General features: G+C 40.0%; 1 protein-coding gene and 1 long non-coding RNA gene across 4 annotated transcripts in view; one reads left to right on the top strand and one right to left on the bottom strand.

Annotated features, from left to right (window-relative positions):
- The window catches only part of LOC135098263 (uncharacterized), a 10434-nt gene extending 8356 nt beyond the window's left edge, over positions 1-2078 (top strand). The window contains exon 4 of the long non-coding RNA XR_010266759.1: positions 1126-2078. This is a non-coding gene — a long non-coding RNA (uncharacterized LOC135098263). The remainder of the gene's footprint in view (positions 1-1125) is intronic.
- LOC135098260 (uncharacterized) lies at positions 1945-12986 on the bottom strand. Of its 3 annotated transcripts, XM_064000525.1 has the most exons (7): positions 12215-12318; positions 11777-11927; positions 10875-11031; positions 10311-10428; positions 9902-10093; positions 5407-5537; positions 1945-3287 (listed from the first exon to the last, which is right to left on the bottom strand). In XM_064000525.1, exons 1-5 carry the CDS (start codon positions 12295-12297, stop codon positions 9979-9981), a joined length of 624 nt encoding a protein of 207 aa, XP_063856595.1. In that variant the 5' UTR covers positions 12298-12318; the 3' UTR covers positions 1945-3287; positions 5407-5537; positions 9902-9978. The 3 variants fall into 3 exon arrangements, with proteins under 3 accessions (XP_063856595.1, XP_063856596.1, XP_063856597.1); XM_064000526.1 differs by lacking the exon at positions 5407-5537 and having other exon boundaries at positions 12215-12319; XM_064000527.1 differs by lacking the exons at positions 1945-3287; positions 5407-5537; positions 10311-10428 and having other exon boundaries at positions 9932-10093; positions 12215-12986.
- Positions 12987-15000: the final 2014 nt, after the last annotated feature.

Genomic DNA, 15000 nt, shown 5'->3' with positions numbered 1-15000 from the left:
TAAGTTATTATCAGCACAGAGAGAAGACAACAATTCTGCATTTGCATTAGACACATTAACATCATCCGCTATTATGGGATACGAGAGTGTTTCGTTGTAAGGTGGGTACAAATGAGTAAGTACACCTCTTACGGCACTCCCGAAACCTGCATTCATATCACCCACAAGAGACACACACACACACACACACACACACACACACACACACACACACACACACACACACACACACACACACACACACACACACAGAGAGAGAGAGAGAGAGAGACACACACACACACACACACACACACACACACACACACACACACACACACACACACACACACACACACACACACACACACACACAAAATAATTGTCTATATTTTGAAACAGTATATTGTGACATGACATCTCAATACTTTTTTCCCACATTTTCTCTCATTTACATCCAAAAACATCACTAAAACCACAAAACCACAAACCCATTGAAACACGGCCAAGAAAATCCCACAAATACTTCTTGAAAATAACAAATAGATAATAAATGATGCTCGTATTATGTTGTTTAATATTTCTAAAATACGTGTACTTTCCGAAAGCATTGATGGTTTTCTCAGATTGTAAAGTTGTGGGATGAATAATTGCATTACCGTGAACTGGATCAGTCTGGGTGTGTCGTAACCGTTAACTAACTATACATTTCTTTTTCTACTGAATCTGTAATCCTGTGAGTATAATTAACTGGGGTGTATGCTAAGTTATCTATCTACTTTTGGGTGTATTTAATCCCTGGGTAGAATTACTGTACTAATCCTGATTTGTCTTAAGTGAATAATTTTTTTATTTTATTTTATTTTTTATATACTGTGGGGATGAATTGATCCTTATATCTCTGACCTAATTAATATGGGTTTTCTATCTTTCCTTTATATTGTATTCATATTTTATCTTGTTTTATCTAAAATTAATGTGTTTTTATCCCAATTTTTTTTTGTGGTGTGAATTAATATATAAATAACAGTGGCTTCCCTTTCTTCCTCCTCCTCTGTTTTTGTGCTTATAATGGGGTAATTTAAGGGCAGTAATAGTAGTAGTAGTAGTAGTACTGGTGATTAAAAAACTAACCTCTTATTTCAGGTGAGGCCAGATGTTGAGAGAGGTCACTTTTCTCCTTAAGATGTCTAGGACTTAGTGATGGAGAGTCCGAGAGGAAGGTCACTTAGTAAGGAGTGCAATGAAGAGCTCCAGCTTTCCTTGAATTTCTTCTCTCCTCACTTACTTTACCAGAATCATCACATTTATATTGTAATGATGTAATAAAGAAAAATTGTACTGTAATTAATACCGGTGATTTTTAATGTGCCACTGCTTTTAATCTAACGGTGATAACAATAATAATAATCATAATTAACAATAATAAATAAAACTCCTTTCTCTCTCTGCCAATATTATTAGAGAGAGAGAGAGAGAGAGAGAGAGAGAGAGATGCATTGGTGTAATGGTAATAATGGGTAGTATTGTAATTACTGGTGGATGTAATTGATATAATGTTTAGTAGTCTAATGGTGTTATTAATAGATGGGTTAAGTTAATTTACTTGTGTTTTAAACTTTAATTATCTACTTGTAAATTTAGTAAGAAAATTGATTGCAATTAATAATGGCTAATGGTATTCTATTCAATGAGTTGGGTTTCATTACTGTTATGTCATTTAAATGTATTTTTACACACACACACACACACACACATTTCTGCCTCATCCTGTGTTTATTACAAATCACAAACACAATTTCTTCCTTTGTCTTCTCAAGTTACTAAAATTACCCTTTAACTCAACAAAACACACAATTTATGCTTCCTTCTAAATCACAAAAGCACAATTTTTCCCTCACCCCAAAACAAAATCTCTCTACTCATCTCATCATTAATGTAGTTTGAGTGTTAATAAAACAATAATAACATTTAGTAAATATTTATTGGAAATAGTATTGATTGATTGATCTGTAAAATAAGATGTTAGTGCTGGTTTTAATAATACTGAGAACTTGAGAACAATAACAAAATCAATAAAAAATAATAATAATAATAAATTTTTCTTTTGACAACCTACAGCAGGGCGCCACTCAGAGCATTAGAACTCCCCCACCCCACCCCACCACCACCAACCTGGGCAGGTGAAACCCATAGACTGTAACACAGATGAAAAAAAGAGAGTAGACTGCAAAATGCTCTCCCTTGTTTCATCCCACAAGTCTATGGCAAGTGAAACCCATAGAGTTTTATAGAGATGAAATTAATGGTTGAATCCTGCATAATCAGAAGGGATAAGCAAAATGTACCTCTCAAATTTGATCTCCTTAAAGGTGCATGGGCAACACTCACCCACAGATTGACAGGGAGGGGTGGGGAGGGGAGGAGTCACCCCATTTGGCTCGTATGAAGCAAGTGGTCTCACCCCAACGATGTGAGAGGGTAGATGTTTTAACCACTGCCATGCAAGCCAAACTATTCTATTACTAAGGCTACTTGAACACTACTTGCTACTACCTCCTCACTGACTACTGACTACTGGAGAGAGAGAGAGAGAGAGAGAGAGAGAGAGAGAGAGAGAGAGAGAGAGAGAGAGAGAGAGAGAGAAAAAGAAAGAAAAAGAAAGAAAGAAAGAAAGAGAGAGAGAGAGAGAGAGAGAGAGAGAGAGAGAGAGAGAGAGAGAGAGAGAGAGAGAGAGAGAGAGAGAGAGATCTGAGAAATTCACTTAAATATACTAAGAAAAAGATGGAAGGAGAGAGAAGAGATGGCTGGAGAGAGAGAGAGAGAGAGAGAGAGAGAGAGAGAGAGAGAGAGAGAGAGAGAGAGAGAGAGAGAGAGAGAGAGAGAGAGAGAGAAATTCACTTAAATATACTAAGAAAAGATGAAAGAGAAAGAAGAAAGTAAGAATGAAAAACACTTTGATAATATACATGATATATCCTACAAATATTCTTCCTTTCAGTAATAACAATAATGCACCTATTCACAGCTTCTTTTCCTAATCATTTAATGACTCACAACTTTATTTCCATTCATTCATTACAGTAATTTCATTCACTCTAAGCATTCCTTTCTGTAAAGTAATATATTTCTTATTTTCAACTTAATTTCATAGTGATTGCAGCCACGCACACACGTCCATTCACTGAATTTCATTACGTTGCCCTGCTTATAACATCCTTTCGAGATGTGCTTTTTCCATCATCATCATCATACAGAAAACACCTCTTGTGTGTGCTGCTGCTGCTGCTGCTGCTGCTGCTGCTGGTCTGAAAGTAAAAGGCTCGGTTATTGTGTGTGGCATGGGTTATTAGGAGGAGGAGGAGGGGGATTAATAAAAGAAGAAAAAGTAGAAGACAGCTAGATATGCAACATTGCGGCGGTGAGAGAGAGGCTGAAGACAGTCAGTTAGAGGAGAGGAGTTGATGAGACGAAAAGCTTTTGATTCCACCCTGTCTAGAAGAGCAGTATGAGTGGAACCCCCCCAGACATGTGAAGCATACTCCATACATGGACGGATAAGGCCCTTGTACAGAGTTAGCAGCTGGGGGGGTGAGAAAAACTGGCGGAGACGTCTCAGACCACCTAACTTCATAGAAGCTGTTTTAGCTAGAGATGAGATGTGAAGTTTCCAGTTCAGATTATAAGTAAAGGACAGACCAAGGATGTTCAGTGTAGAAGAGGGGACAGTTGAGTGTCATTGAAGAAGAGGGGATAGTTGTCTGGAAGGTTGTGTTGAGCTGATAGATGGAGGAATTGAGTTTTTGAGGCATTGAACAATACCAAGTTTACTCTGCCCCAATCAGAAATTTTGGAAAGATCAGAAGTCAGGCGTTCTGTGGCTTCCCTGCGTGATATGTTTACCTCCTGAAGGGTTGCACGTCTATGAAAAGACGTGGAAAAGTGCAGGGTGGTATCATCAGCGTAGGAGTGGATAAGACAAGAAGTTTGGTTTAGAAGATCATTAATGAATAATAAGAAGAGAGTGGGTGACAGAACGCTGAGGAACACCACTGTTAATAGATTTAGGAGAAGAACAGTGACTGTCTACCACAGCAGCAATAGAACGGTCAGAAAGGAAACTTGAGATGAAGTTACAGAGAGAAGGATAGAAACCGTAGGAGGGTAGTTTGGAGATCAAAGCTTTGTGCCAGACTCTATCAAAAGCTTTTGATATGTCCAAGGCAACAGCAAAAGTTTCACCAAAATCTCTAAAAGAGGATGACCAAGACTCAGTAAGGAAAGCCAGAAGATCACCAGTAGAGCGGCCTTGACGGAACCCATACTGGCAACCAGATAGAAGGTTGTGAAGTGATAGATGTTTAAGAATCTCCCTGTTGAGGATAGATTCAAAAACTTTAGATAGGCAGGAAATTAAAGCAATAGGACGGTAGTTTGAGGGATTAGAACGGTCACCCTTTTTAGGAACAGGTTGAATGTAGGCAAACTTCCAGCAAGAAGGAAAGGTAGATGTTGACAGACACAGCTGAAAGAGTTTGACTAGGCAAGGTGCAAGCACGGAGGCACAGTTTCGGAGAACAATAGGAGGGACCCCATCAGGTCCATAAGCCTTCCGAGGGTTTAGGCCAGCGAGGGCATGGAAAACATCATTGCAAAGAATTTTAATAGATGGCATGAAGTAGTCAGAGGGTGGAGGAGAGGGAGGAACAAGCCCAGAATCCTCCAAGGTAGAGTTTTTAGCAAAGGTTTGAGCAAAGAGTTCAGCTTTAGAAATAGATGTGATAGCAGTGGTGCCATCTGGTTGAAATAGAGGAGGGAAAGAAGAAGAAGCAAAGTTATTGGAGATATTTTTGGTTAGATGCCAGAAATCACGAGGGGAGTTAGATCTTGAAAGGTTTTGACATTTTCTGTTAATGAAGGAGTTTTTGGCTAGTTGGAGAACAGACTTGGCATGGTTCCAGCCAGAAATATAAAGTGCATGAGATTCTGGTGATGGAAGGCTTAAGTACCTTTTGTGGGCAACCTCTCTATCATGTATAGCACGAGAACAAGCTGTGTTAAACCAAGGTTTAGAAGGTTTAGGGCAAGAAAAAGAGTGAGGAATGTACGCCTCCATGCCAGACACTATCACCTCTGTTATGCGCTCAGCACACAAAGACGGGTCTCTGACACGGAAGCAGTAGTCATTCCAAGGAAAATCAGCAAAATACCTCCTCAGGTCCCCCCAACTAGCAGAGGCAAAACACCAGAGGCACCTTCACTTAGGGGGATCCTGAGGAGGGATTGGAGTGATAGGACAAGATAAAGATATGAGATTGTGATCGGAGTTTACATACAAAATACTTAAAAAACAGAGAAATAAATAAAAAATAGAACAGCTTTCATGGGTACAATAATAATAGAGTCCTTTAAAGAGAATAATGTCACCTTTCATTATCAATTGTTAGCTTTGTCTTGTCTGAGGTGAGGGTGCCACTGACTTCTTCCTCTCTCAACTGTCTATAGCTTGTCTATGTCATGCTGTAGCTGACTGCATTCATCTTGTGACTGAAGTGTGTCTGAAAATCACATTGATTTTTTTTTTTTTTTTTTATGTAGGAAGGATACTGGCCAAGGGCAACAAAAATCTAATAAAAAAAAAATGCCCACTGAAATGCCAGTCCCTTAAAAGGGTCAAAGCAGTGGTCAAAAATTGGTGGATAAGTGTCTTGAAACCTCCCTCTTGAAGGAATTCAAGTCATAGGAAGGTGGAAATACAGAAGCAGGCAAGGAGTTCCAGAGTTTACCAGAGAAAGGGATGAATGATTGAGAATACTGGTTAACTCTTGCGTTAGAGAGGTGGACAGAATAGGAGTGAGAGAAAGAAGAAAGTCTTGTGCAGCGAGGCCGCGGAAGGAGGGGAGGCATGCAGTTAGCAAGATCAGAAGAGCAGTTAGCATGAAAATAGCGGTAGAAGACAGCTAGAGATGCAACATTGCGGCGGTGAGAGAGAGGCTGAAGACAGTCAGTTAGAGGAGAGGAGTTGATGAGACGAAAAGCTTTTGATTCCACCCTGTCTAGAAGAGCAGTATGAGTGGAACCCCCCCCAGACATGTGAAGCATACTCCATACATGGACGGATAAGGCCCTTGTACAGAGTTAGCAGCTGGGGGGTGAGAAAAACTGGCGGAGACGTCTCAGAACACCTAACTTCATAGAAGCTGTTTTAGCTAGAGATGAGATGTGAAGTTTCCAGTTCAGATTATAAGTAAAGGACAGACCGAGGATGTTCAGTGTAGAAGAGGGGGACAGTTGAGTGTCATTGAAGAAGAGGGGATAGTTGTCTGGAAGATTGTGTCGAGTTGATAGATGGAGGAATTGAGTTTTTGAGGCATTGAACAATACCAAGTTTGCTCTGCCCCAATCAGAAATTTTAGAAAGATCAGAAGTCAGGCGTTCTGTGGCTTCCCTGCGTGATATGTTTACCTCCTGAAGGGTTGCACGTCTATGAAAAGACGTGGAAAAGTGCAGGGTGGTATCATCAGCGTAGGAGTGGATAAGACAAGAAGTTTGGTTTAGAAGATCATTAATGAATAATAAGAAGAGAGTGGGTGACAGAACGCTGAGGAACACCACTGTTAATAGATTTAGGAGAAGAACAGTGACTGTCTACCACAGCAGCAATAGAACGGTCAGAAAGGAAACTTGAGATGAAGTTACAGAGAGAAGGATAGAAACCGTAGGAGGGTAGTTTGGAGATCAAAGCTTTGTGCCAGACTCTATCAAAAGCTTTTGATATGTCCAAGGCAACAGGAAAAGTTTCACCAAAATCTCTAAAAGAGGATGACCAAGACTCAGTAAGGAAAGCCAGAAGATCACCAGTAGAGCGGCCTTGATGGAACCCATACTGGCGATCAGATAGAAGGTTGTGAAGTGATAGACGTTTAAGAATCTTCCTGTTGAGGATAGATTCAAAAACTTTAGATAGGCAGGAAATTAAAGCAATAGGACAGTAGTTTGAGGGATTAGAACGGTAACCCTTTTTAGGAACAGGTTGAATGTAGGCAAACTTCCAGCAAGAAGGAAAGGTAGATGTTGACAGACAGAGCTGAAAGAGTTTGACTAGGCAAGGTGCAAGCATGGAGGCACAGTTTCGGAGAACAATAGGAGGGACCCCATCAGGTCCATAAGCCTTCCGAGGGTTTAGGCCAGCGAGGGCATGGAAAACATCATTGCAAAGAATTTTAATAGGTGGCATGAAGTAGTCAGAGGGTGGAGGAGAGGGAGGAACAAGCCCAGAATCCTCCAAGGTAGAGTTTTTAGCAAAGGTTTGAGCAAAGAGTTCAGCTTTAGAAATAGATGTGATAGCAGTGGTGCCATCTGGTTGAAATAGAGGAGGGAAAGAAGAAGAAGCAAAGTTATTGGAGATATTTTTGGCTAGATGCCAGAAATCACGAGGGGAATTAGATCTTGAAAGGTTTTGACATTTTCTGTTAATGAAGGAGTTTTTGGCTAGTTGGAGAACAGACTTAGCATGGTTCCGGCCAGAAATATAAAGTGCATGAGATTCTGGTGATGGAAGGCTTAAGTACCTTTTGTGGGCCACCTCTCTATCATGTATAGCACGAGAACAAGCTGTGTTAAACCAAGGTTTAGAAGGTTTAGGACGAGAAAAAGAGTGAGGAATGTACGCCTCCATGCCAGACACTATCACCTCTGTTATGCGCTCAGCACACAAAGACGGCTCTCTGACACGGAAGCAGTGGTCATTCCAAGGAAAATCAGCAAAATACCTCCTCAGGTCCCCCAACTAGCAGAGGCAAAACACCAGAGGCACCTTCATTTAGGGGGGTCCTGAGGAGGGATTGAAGTGATAGGACAAGATAAAGATATGAGATTGTGATCGGAGGAGCCCAACAGAGAAGAAAGGGTGACAGCATAAGCAGAAGGATTAGAGGTCAGGAAAAGGTCAAGAATGTTGGGTGTATCTCCAAGACTGTCAGGAATAAGAGTAGGGTGTTGCACCAATTGCTCTAGGTCATGGAGGACAGCAAAGTTGTAGGCTAGTTCACCAGCATGGTCTGTGAAGGGAGAGGAAAGCCAAAGCTGGTGATGAACATTTAAATCTCCAAGAATGGAGATCTCTGCAAAAGGGAAGAGTCAAAAATTGGAGGATAAGTGTCTTGAAACCTCACCTTTCAAAGAATTCAAGTCATAGGAAGGTGGAAAAACAGAAGCACAGAGAGAGAGAGAGAGAGAGAGAGAGAGAGAGAGAGAGAGAGAGAGAGAGAGAGAGAGAGAGAGAGAGAGAGAGAGAGAGAGAGAGAGAGAGAGAGAGAGAGAGAGAGAGAGAGAGAGAGAGAGAGAGAGAGAGAGAGAGAGAGAGAGAGAGAGAGAGAGAGAGAGAGAGAGAGAGAGAGAGAGAATTTAATAAACATGTATAGATTGATAAATGGTATGGAAAATGTGGAAAAAGAATGTTTAATAACTTTAGATATACAGAGTACATGGGGACACAGTAAGAAGCTGAAGAAAGTTAACTGTAGAAGAGACATCAAGGAGTAAAGTTTTCCTCAGAAGTGTGAACAAATGTAATGATTTCAGCAAGACGTCAATGCTGTAACAGTCCATATTTTTAAGGCCAAACTGGACACATATAGAGATGGGATACCATGAGATTACTCCACTCCTATAAACCACAACTAGGTCCAAACTTCTTGTCCTATCCACTCCTACGCTGATGATACCACCCTGCACTTTTCCATGTCTTTTCATAGACGTGCAACCCTTCAGGAGGTAAACATATCACGCAGGGAAGCCACAGAACACCTGACTTCTGATCTTTCTAAAATTTCTGATTGGGGCAGAGAAAACTTGGTATTGTTCAATGCCTCAAAAACTCAATTCCTCCATCTATTAACTCGACACAACCTTCCAGACAACTATCCCCTCTTCTTCAATGACACTCAACTGTCCCCCTCTTCTACACTGAACATCCTCAGTCTGTCCTTTACTTATAATCTGAACTGGAAACTTCACATCTCATCTCTAGCTAAAACAGCATCTATGAAGTTAGGTGTTCTGAGACGTCTCCGAAAGTTTTCTCACCCCCCCAGCTGCTAACTCTGTACAAGGGCCTTATCCATCCATGTATGGAGTATGCTTCACATGTCTGGGGGGGTTCCACTCATACTGCTCTTCTAGACAGGGTGGAATCAAAAGCTTTTCGTCTCATCAACTCCTCTCCTCTAACTGACTGTCTTCAGCCCCTCTCTCACCGCCGCAATGTTGCATATCTAGCTGTCTTCTCCCGCTATTTTCATGCTAACTGCTCTTCTGATCTTGCTAACTGCATGCCTCCCCTCCTTCCACGGCCTCGCTGCACAAGACTTTCTTTTTTCTCTCACCCCTATTCTGTCCACCTCTCTAATGCAAGAGTTAACCAGTATTCTCAATCATTCATCCCTTTCTCTGGTAAACTCTGGAACTCCCTGCCTGCTTCTGTATTTCCACCTCCCTATGACTTCAATTCCTTCAAGAGGGAGGTTTCAAGACACTTATCCATCAATTTTTGACCACAGCTTTGACCCTTTTATGGGACTGCCATTTCAGTGGGCATTTTTTTATAAGATTTTTGTTGCCCTTGGCCAGTGTCACTCATACATTAAAAAAAAAAAAAAAAAAAAAAAAAAAAAAAAAAAAAAAAAAAAAAGCTGGCAATCCCACACACACACACACACACACACACACACACACACACACACACACACACACACACAGACATCATTCACACTTTTAGCCCCATCAGTCCCTAGTGGAAAAGGACAGTCAGACACAGCACAGCTGGTCACATACATCCAAACAGAACTTGACTTAATCCTGTAAAATACAAACAGGTCTATACAAAATACAGAAAAGACATGCAAGTGGAGGCATCACCAACCTCCTCCGGGAATCTGGCAGGACAAACGGCACGGCAGAACCCATTCTTGCTCCCGTACTCCACATGCTGGTCTAGCATCATCGAGTGGGCAAAGCAGTTGTAGCGTTTCTCCCACTCACTCTCTCTGCTGAAGTCTCTGTTCTGAATCTGACGCAGAAGCTGAGGCGACAGTACCGGCAGCACAGCGTCAACCTGAGGAATGTCACCAATGTTCAGTCATTCAAATCATAAAAACACTATTGAAACTCCCCTTAACTTCCACTAGAGCTTGTTGAAAGTGAGAGACACAGCACTGCAACACATAAGAACAGCATCCTCTTAGGAAAATGTTCCTGCTGTGTGTGGATTTGTGAGAGAAAAGTACACAGTTGTTTTGCAGGAGTAAAGCAATTCTGAAAGATAATGTCACCTTTTGGAGAAATGTGCCTGTGTGTTACAGGCACACTGTCCAAGCAAGATTCCACCACCAGCACCTGCGGATCCCTCTGGATAGACAGTGAAGGTCTTAGCAGCATCACTCCCTGGCTCTGTGAATAATGTGACAGATTTCAACACAGTGTTCTCAAGATTTCAATAGTCAATATCTTCCATGGCTACACAGGCCCACAGTCTCTTATCCAAACAAACTTCCAATTGATTTATTATAACTAATTAATCAGACATTTGAATCAAGTGACTGAGATGTCAGGGAGTCAAGACAGGCTCGTGCAGTAGTGGCCAGTCAAAGCAGCAGAGTGCAAGGAACTAATTCTCAAAGAGTGGTGGAAGAAAAGAACAGACTCAGTAATCAGGTTGTTAGTGCTGAGTCACTAGGGAGATTTTAAAAGAAGATACACAAATCTAGGGAAAGGGATAAGTAGAAATAGGTAGACACATTCAATTCGGGAAGTGCCATGTGCCGGCCTGATGGCTCCTTGCAGCTCCCCTCATGTTCTCATGTTGTTATGTTCGCCAAGACACTGAAGCGACTCACTCAGGCGCACAAACTTCTCCGGCTTGGAGAGAATGTCTCGGCGGTTGTGCTCAAGTAGGGTCTTCAGGAACCTCTTAACAGTAAGGTCCTGGAAGTGTGGGCACTCCTCCATCGTGGTGAACACAGCGTGGGTGAAGGCATCGCTTCTCTGGCACCGCTGCAAAGTATTACAGCCTCCCTTAACAACATGTACATGCTTACAAACATTTTATCACTTAACTCAGAAAGAAAAAAAGGAGTTATTTGAATCTGTGGTCAGCAGCAATCCATGTAAAAGTGAAAGTGTGGACACTGAAGCCGTGAATAATGAGAGATGACTGTATTACCATCATTTTTATTATTACTATTTTTTTTATCATTACCATTTTTGTGGAAAACAGCCTTAGTACATGTATGCATTATTAATATTTTTACATTTGTGTCAATCTTGTGTTGCTATCATAACCATTATTGCCTCTTCCCTACTAGACTTGGTCACACTTCAACTCTCACTCTTAGACTGTCTCCTTTTCAAAAAGTATTCATCCAGTGTACTCACCTCTCACTCATGTCCTTGGCCACCCCTTGGAGGATGAAAGCTGTGTGTTACTCACCATGAACAATAGCAGAGTGTATGTATCATGACAATGTGACAAGAAGTGGGTTGTGGCACAGAATGGACATTTTGAAACAGCACAGTAAATAAAAAAAAGATAAGACTACTGAGGAAGGAAAGAAAAGATGAAAGTATTGACAAGAAAAGGAAACAACAAGACAATGAATGAGAATGGGACATGGGATAATGACTGCACAGATAAAGGAAACACTAAATATTATAAAAGGAAGCGAATGGCACCATGAATTAAGAAGAAAAAAAAAAAAAGAGAAGAAAAAAACAGCTTCTGAAGTGGTGCTGAGCCAACCTCTATTTGTGAGTTGGTGAGGCCAAGAGTCTCAGCAACAGGCTCCCAGTTAGACAGATCCAGTTCATCCTCCAGGCTCCTCGTTATCGCTGGGTTCACTTCTCGGAACTTCCACGTGTTGATGTTGAACTCTTCCACCCGTGAGAAATTTCTGTGGGACACCATGGCATCAGTAATGATATTTTTCTTTTCTTTTTATATAAGAGAAACACTGGCTATGGACAACAAAACAGAAAGAAGGAAAAAGAATAAAGAACCCACAGAGGTGACAGTCCTTAACCCTTTAAAGAAAACCCATAGGGATCATTCAAAATTGGAGAATAAGTGTCTTGAAACCTCACTCTTGAGAGAGAGGTCAACTTATAGGAAAGAGGAAATGCAGAAAGACTACTGGTGTACATTAGACTCCACTATACACATACACAACACAATACACACCTCTCTTTCTCCTCTCTCAAGAGTTCCTCCTCCTCCTCCTCCTCCTCCTCCACCTCCTTGCCCAACTCACCAACATCACCCATCACTCTGAGAAAAAAAAGAAGAAAAATAAATAAATAAAAATAATAATAATGATAAATAAATAAATAAAACAGATAAATACATGTAAAATCTACCTAATAATGGTCTACATTCTGAAACACTTGTGCACCACACCTGCACTACATTGAAAAGGCTGTACTTCAAGTTATGCAGGTCTTTAAGGGTGCTTTTATAGTTCTAGTGACAGACAAACAAGATTTCTATACTATGAATAGGAGAAATACTCTTGAGAACCCAACTAATCATCTCTGTGCCCTTGAAAAATACTTGTGGTGAGGAAGAGACCAAAGCGTTTCTGAATACTGGTTTATATATACCCAGCTAGCAAGCCCACACCACTGATTTTCACAGCATTTTATACCACAACTATTTTAAGAGATAATGGAAACATCTAACCTCAGTCTATTGATACTGTTAACTTGATTTGCTCTATACTCGTACCTTCCTCTTCTCTCACAAGCACCCACATACCTCCTTTCTTCTCTCCTGCTGGCCTACCTCTGCCTGTGACTTCCCAGCCTCCTTCACTCCACTCAATGGTGTCATGCCACCCTGTCTCACCTACTCCCATCACACCATAATCCCTCCACTTTCCCTCACTCCAGCTGTTTGTGTTCCAGGAAAGCAAGCAACACCTCTCCTCTCTATGCCCTCTCCTTTTCCTGCCTGGCATCCTATCATAGCTGGGGCCACTCTACCATATTCCAGGCCACCCAATAGCTTCCCTATGCTGGACATGTGGATCATCTGATGACCACACCTGCTTCCAAACCATCTTCTACAACTGCAGCCCATCACACTCTCATTCTTCTAACTTCCCTATGTATTTGCTGTTCACCCATCTCCTCTCCTGGCCAAATCATCAACTCTTTATCCTGCCTCATAGGGATGCACCTCTCTCTCTCTCTCTCTCTCTCTCTCTCTCTCTCTCTCTCTCTCTCTCTCTCTCTCTCTCTCTCTCTCTCTCTTATAAATAAGCAAAGAACTGACTGATTGACAGATTTGTTAAATAATCAAACAAATATATACAAAAATAGTGAAGAGTAAGGAGGAAAAGAAGTAAGAATATATATAGAAGAAGAAGAAGAAGAAGAAGAAGAAGAAGAAGAAGAAGAAGAAGAAGAAGAAGAAGAAGAAGAAGAAGAAGAAGAAGAAGAAGAAGAAGAAGAAGAAGAAGAAGAAGAAGAAGAAGAAGAAGAAGAAGAAGAAGAAGAAGAAGAAGAAGAAGAAGAAGAAGAAGAAGAAGAAGAAGAAGAAGAAGAAGAAGAAGAAGAAGAAGAAAGAGAAAGAGAAAAAAAAAAGGAGAAAGGAAGAGGGATTGGGAAGAAGAAGAAGAGAAAGAAAGAAAGAAAGAAAGAAAGAAAGAAAGAAAGAAGAGGGATTGAGAAGTAGAAGAACAAGAAGAAAAAGAAGAAGAAAGAAAAAAAAAGAAGAAATACATGTTTGGTAATAGAAAATAATAACAAAAACAAGGAAACTGTTTCGATAGATGTAATGAACACTAAGTGATGAAGCACACACACACACACACACACACACACACACACACACACACACACACACACACACACACACACACACACACACACACACACACACACCGTGAATACAAAGGGGTTAAGTTGTAATGAAGAAATACATCTGGAAATGAAAAATGAACACCTCTGTGAGTGTAACTGCAACTTTAGGAGTCAGAATGGCTGTGTGAAGGTGAAAAATGAGAAGATAACTATTCTGCAATAATAAATACCTTTCACTTACTTTCTCTGGTAAAAAAAAAAGAATTATAAAATATTTTCTAACTTGTCTCATTAAACTAACCTGTACCATCTGGTTACCACCTGATGGGAATACTGTCTGTTAGGGGAGCCAAAGAAGCGTGCCAACCCAAAGTCACCTATTTTCAAGACACCTTCCGAGTTTACAAGTAAGTTGTTGGGCTTGAGGTCCTGAAAAAAATAAAAAAATAAAAAATAAAAAATAAAAAATCAACAAATAAATAGTGATTGAATTGATTAAATGTAATGATGGATGATAATAATAATAATAATAATAATAATAATAATAATAATAATAATAATAATAATAATAATAATAGCAATAATTATGGAGTTTATAAAAAGGTGATTTAAAAAAGGCTTAAAAAGGTGAGTGAATAAGTCAATAAATTAGAAGAATGTGTAGTAATGATGCATATTGTCAATGGATGGGTCATTATTCCTTCCTCTTCAGTAATGACAAAGACACCAATAATTCAGGATATATGATTCTCTATTATAAATATGTAGGTAAAGAAGTTAATGAGGAAAAATAAGTAAATAAATAAAAAAGAATAAAAGAAAAATGAAGAACTTACAAGAAACCTATTATGAATCTCAGGAAAAATATAAATTTGCTTTTGTATACTTGCTTTTGTGAAGAATTGATATTATACTCTGTCACAAGAAAAATTATATCAAAAGAAAAGAAAAGGAATGGAAAAAATATTAGTTTAACATTTTTACTGTCGGTTTTTTCCGTTCAATAATCAAATTTTTATTATTCTTTTCTTTCTTTCTTTCTTTCTCTCTTTCCTTACCTTTTTTTTTTTCCTTCTAATGTCAGATTTTCCGTTCAAAACTGCCTTTTCATTTTGTCTTTCCATCTCTCTCTCTGTGTGTGTGTGTGTGTGTGTGTGTGTGTGT

This window comes from Scylla paramamosain, unplaced genomic scaffold (assembly GCF_035594125.1).
Source record: "Scylla paramamosain isolate STU-SP2022 unplaced genomic scaffold, ASM3559412v1 Contig52, whole genome shotgun sequence".
Taxonomy (NCBI): Eukaryota; Metazoa; Arthropoda; class Malacostraca; order Decapoda; family Portunidae; genus Scylla; species Scylla paramamosain.
This window is presented reverse-complemented; position numbering and strand designations above follow the sequence as displayed.

Coding starts and splice junctions, on each gene's coding strand:
- LOC135098260 (XM_064000526.1), bottom strand. CDS start 12,297: ATGGGTGATGTTGGTGAGTTGGGCAAGGAGGTGGAGGAGGAGGAGGAG. Junction 11,032..11,776: donor TCACCAACTCACAAATAGAG/GTTGGCTCAGCA, acceptor AATACTTTGCAG/CGGTGCCAGAGAAGCGATGC. Junction 10,094..10,310: donor CAGGCACATTTCTCCAAAAG/GTGACATTATCT, acceptor GACATTCCTCAG/GTTGACGCTGTGCTGCCGGT.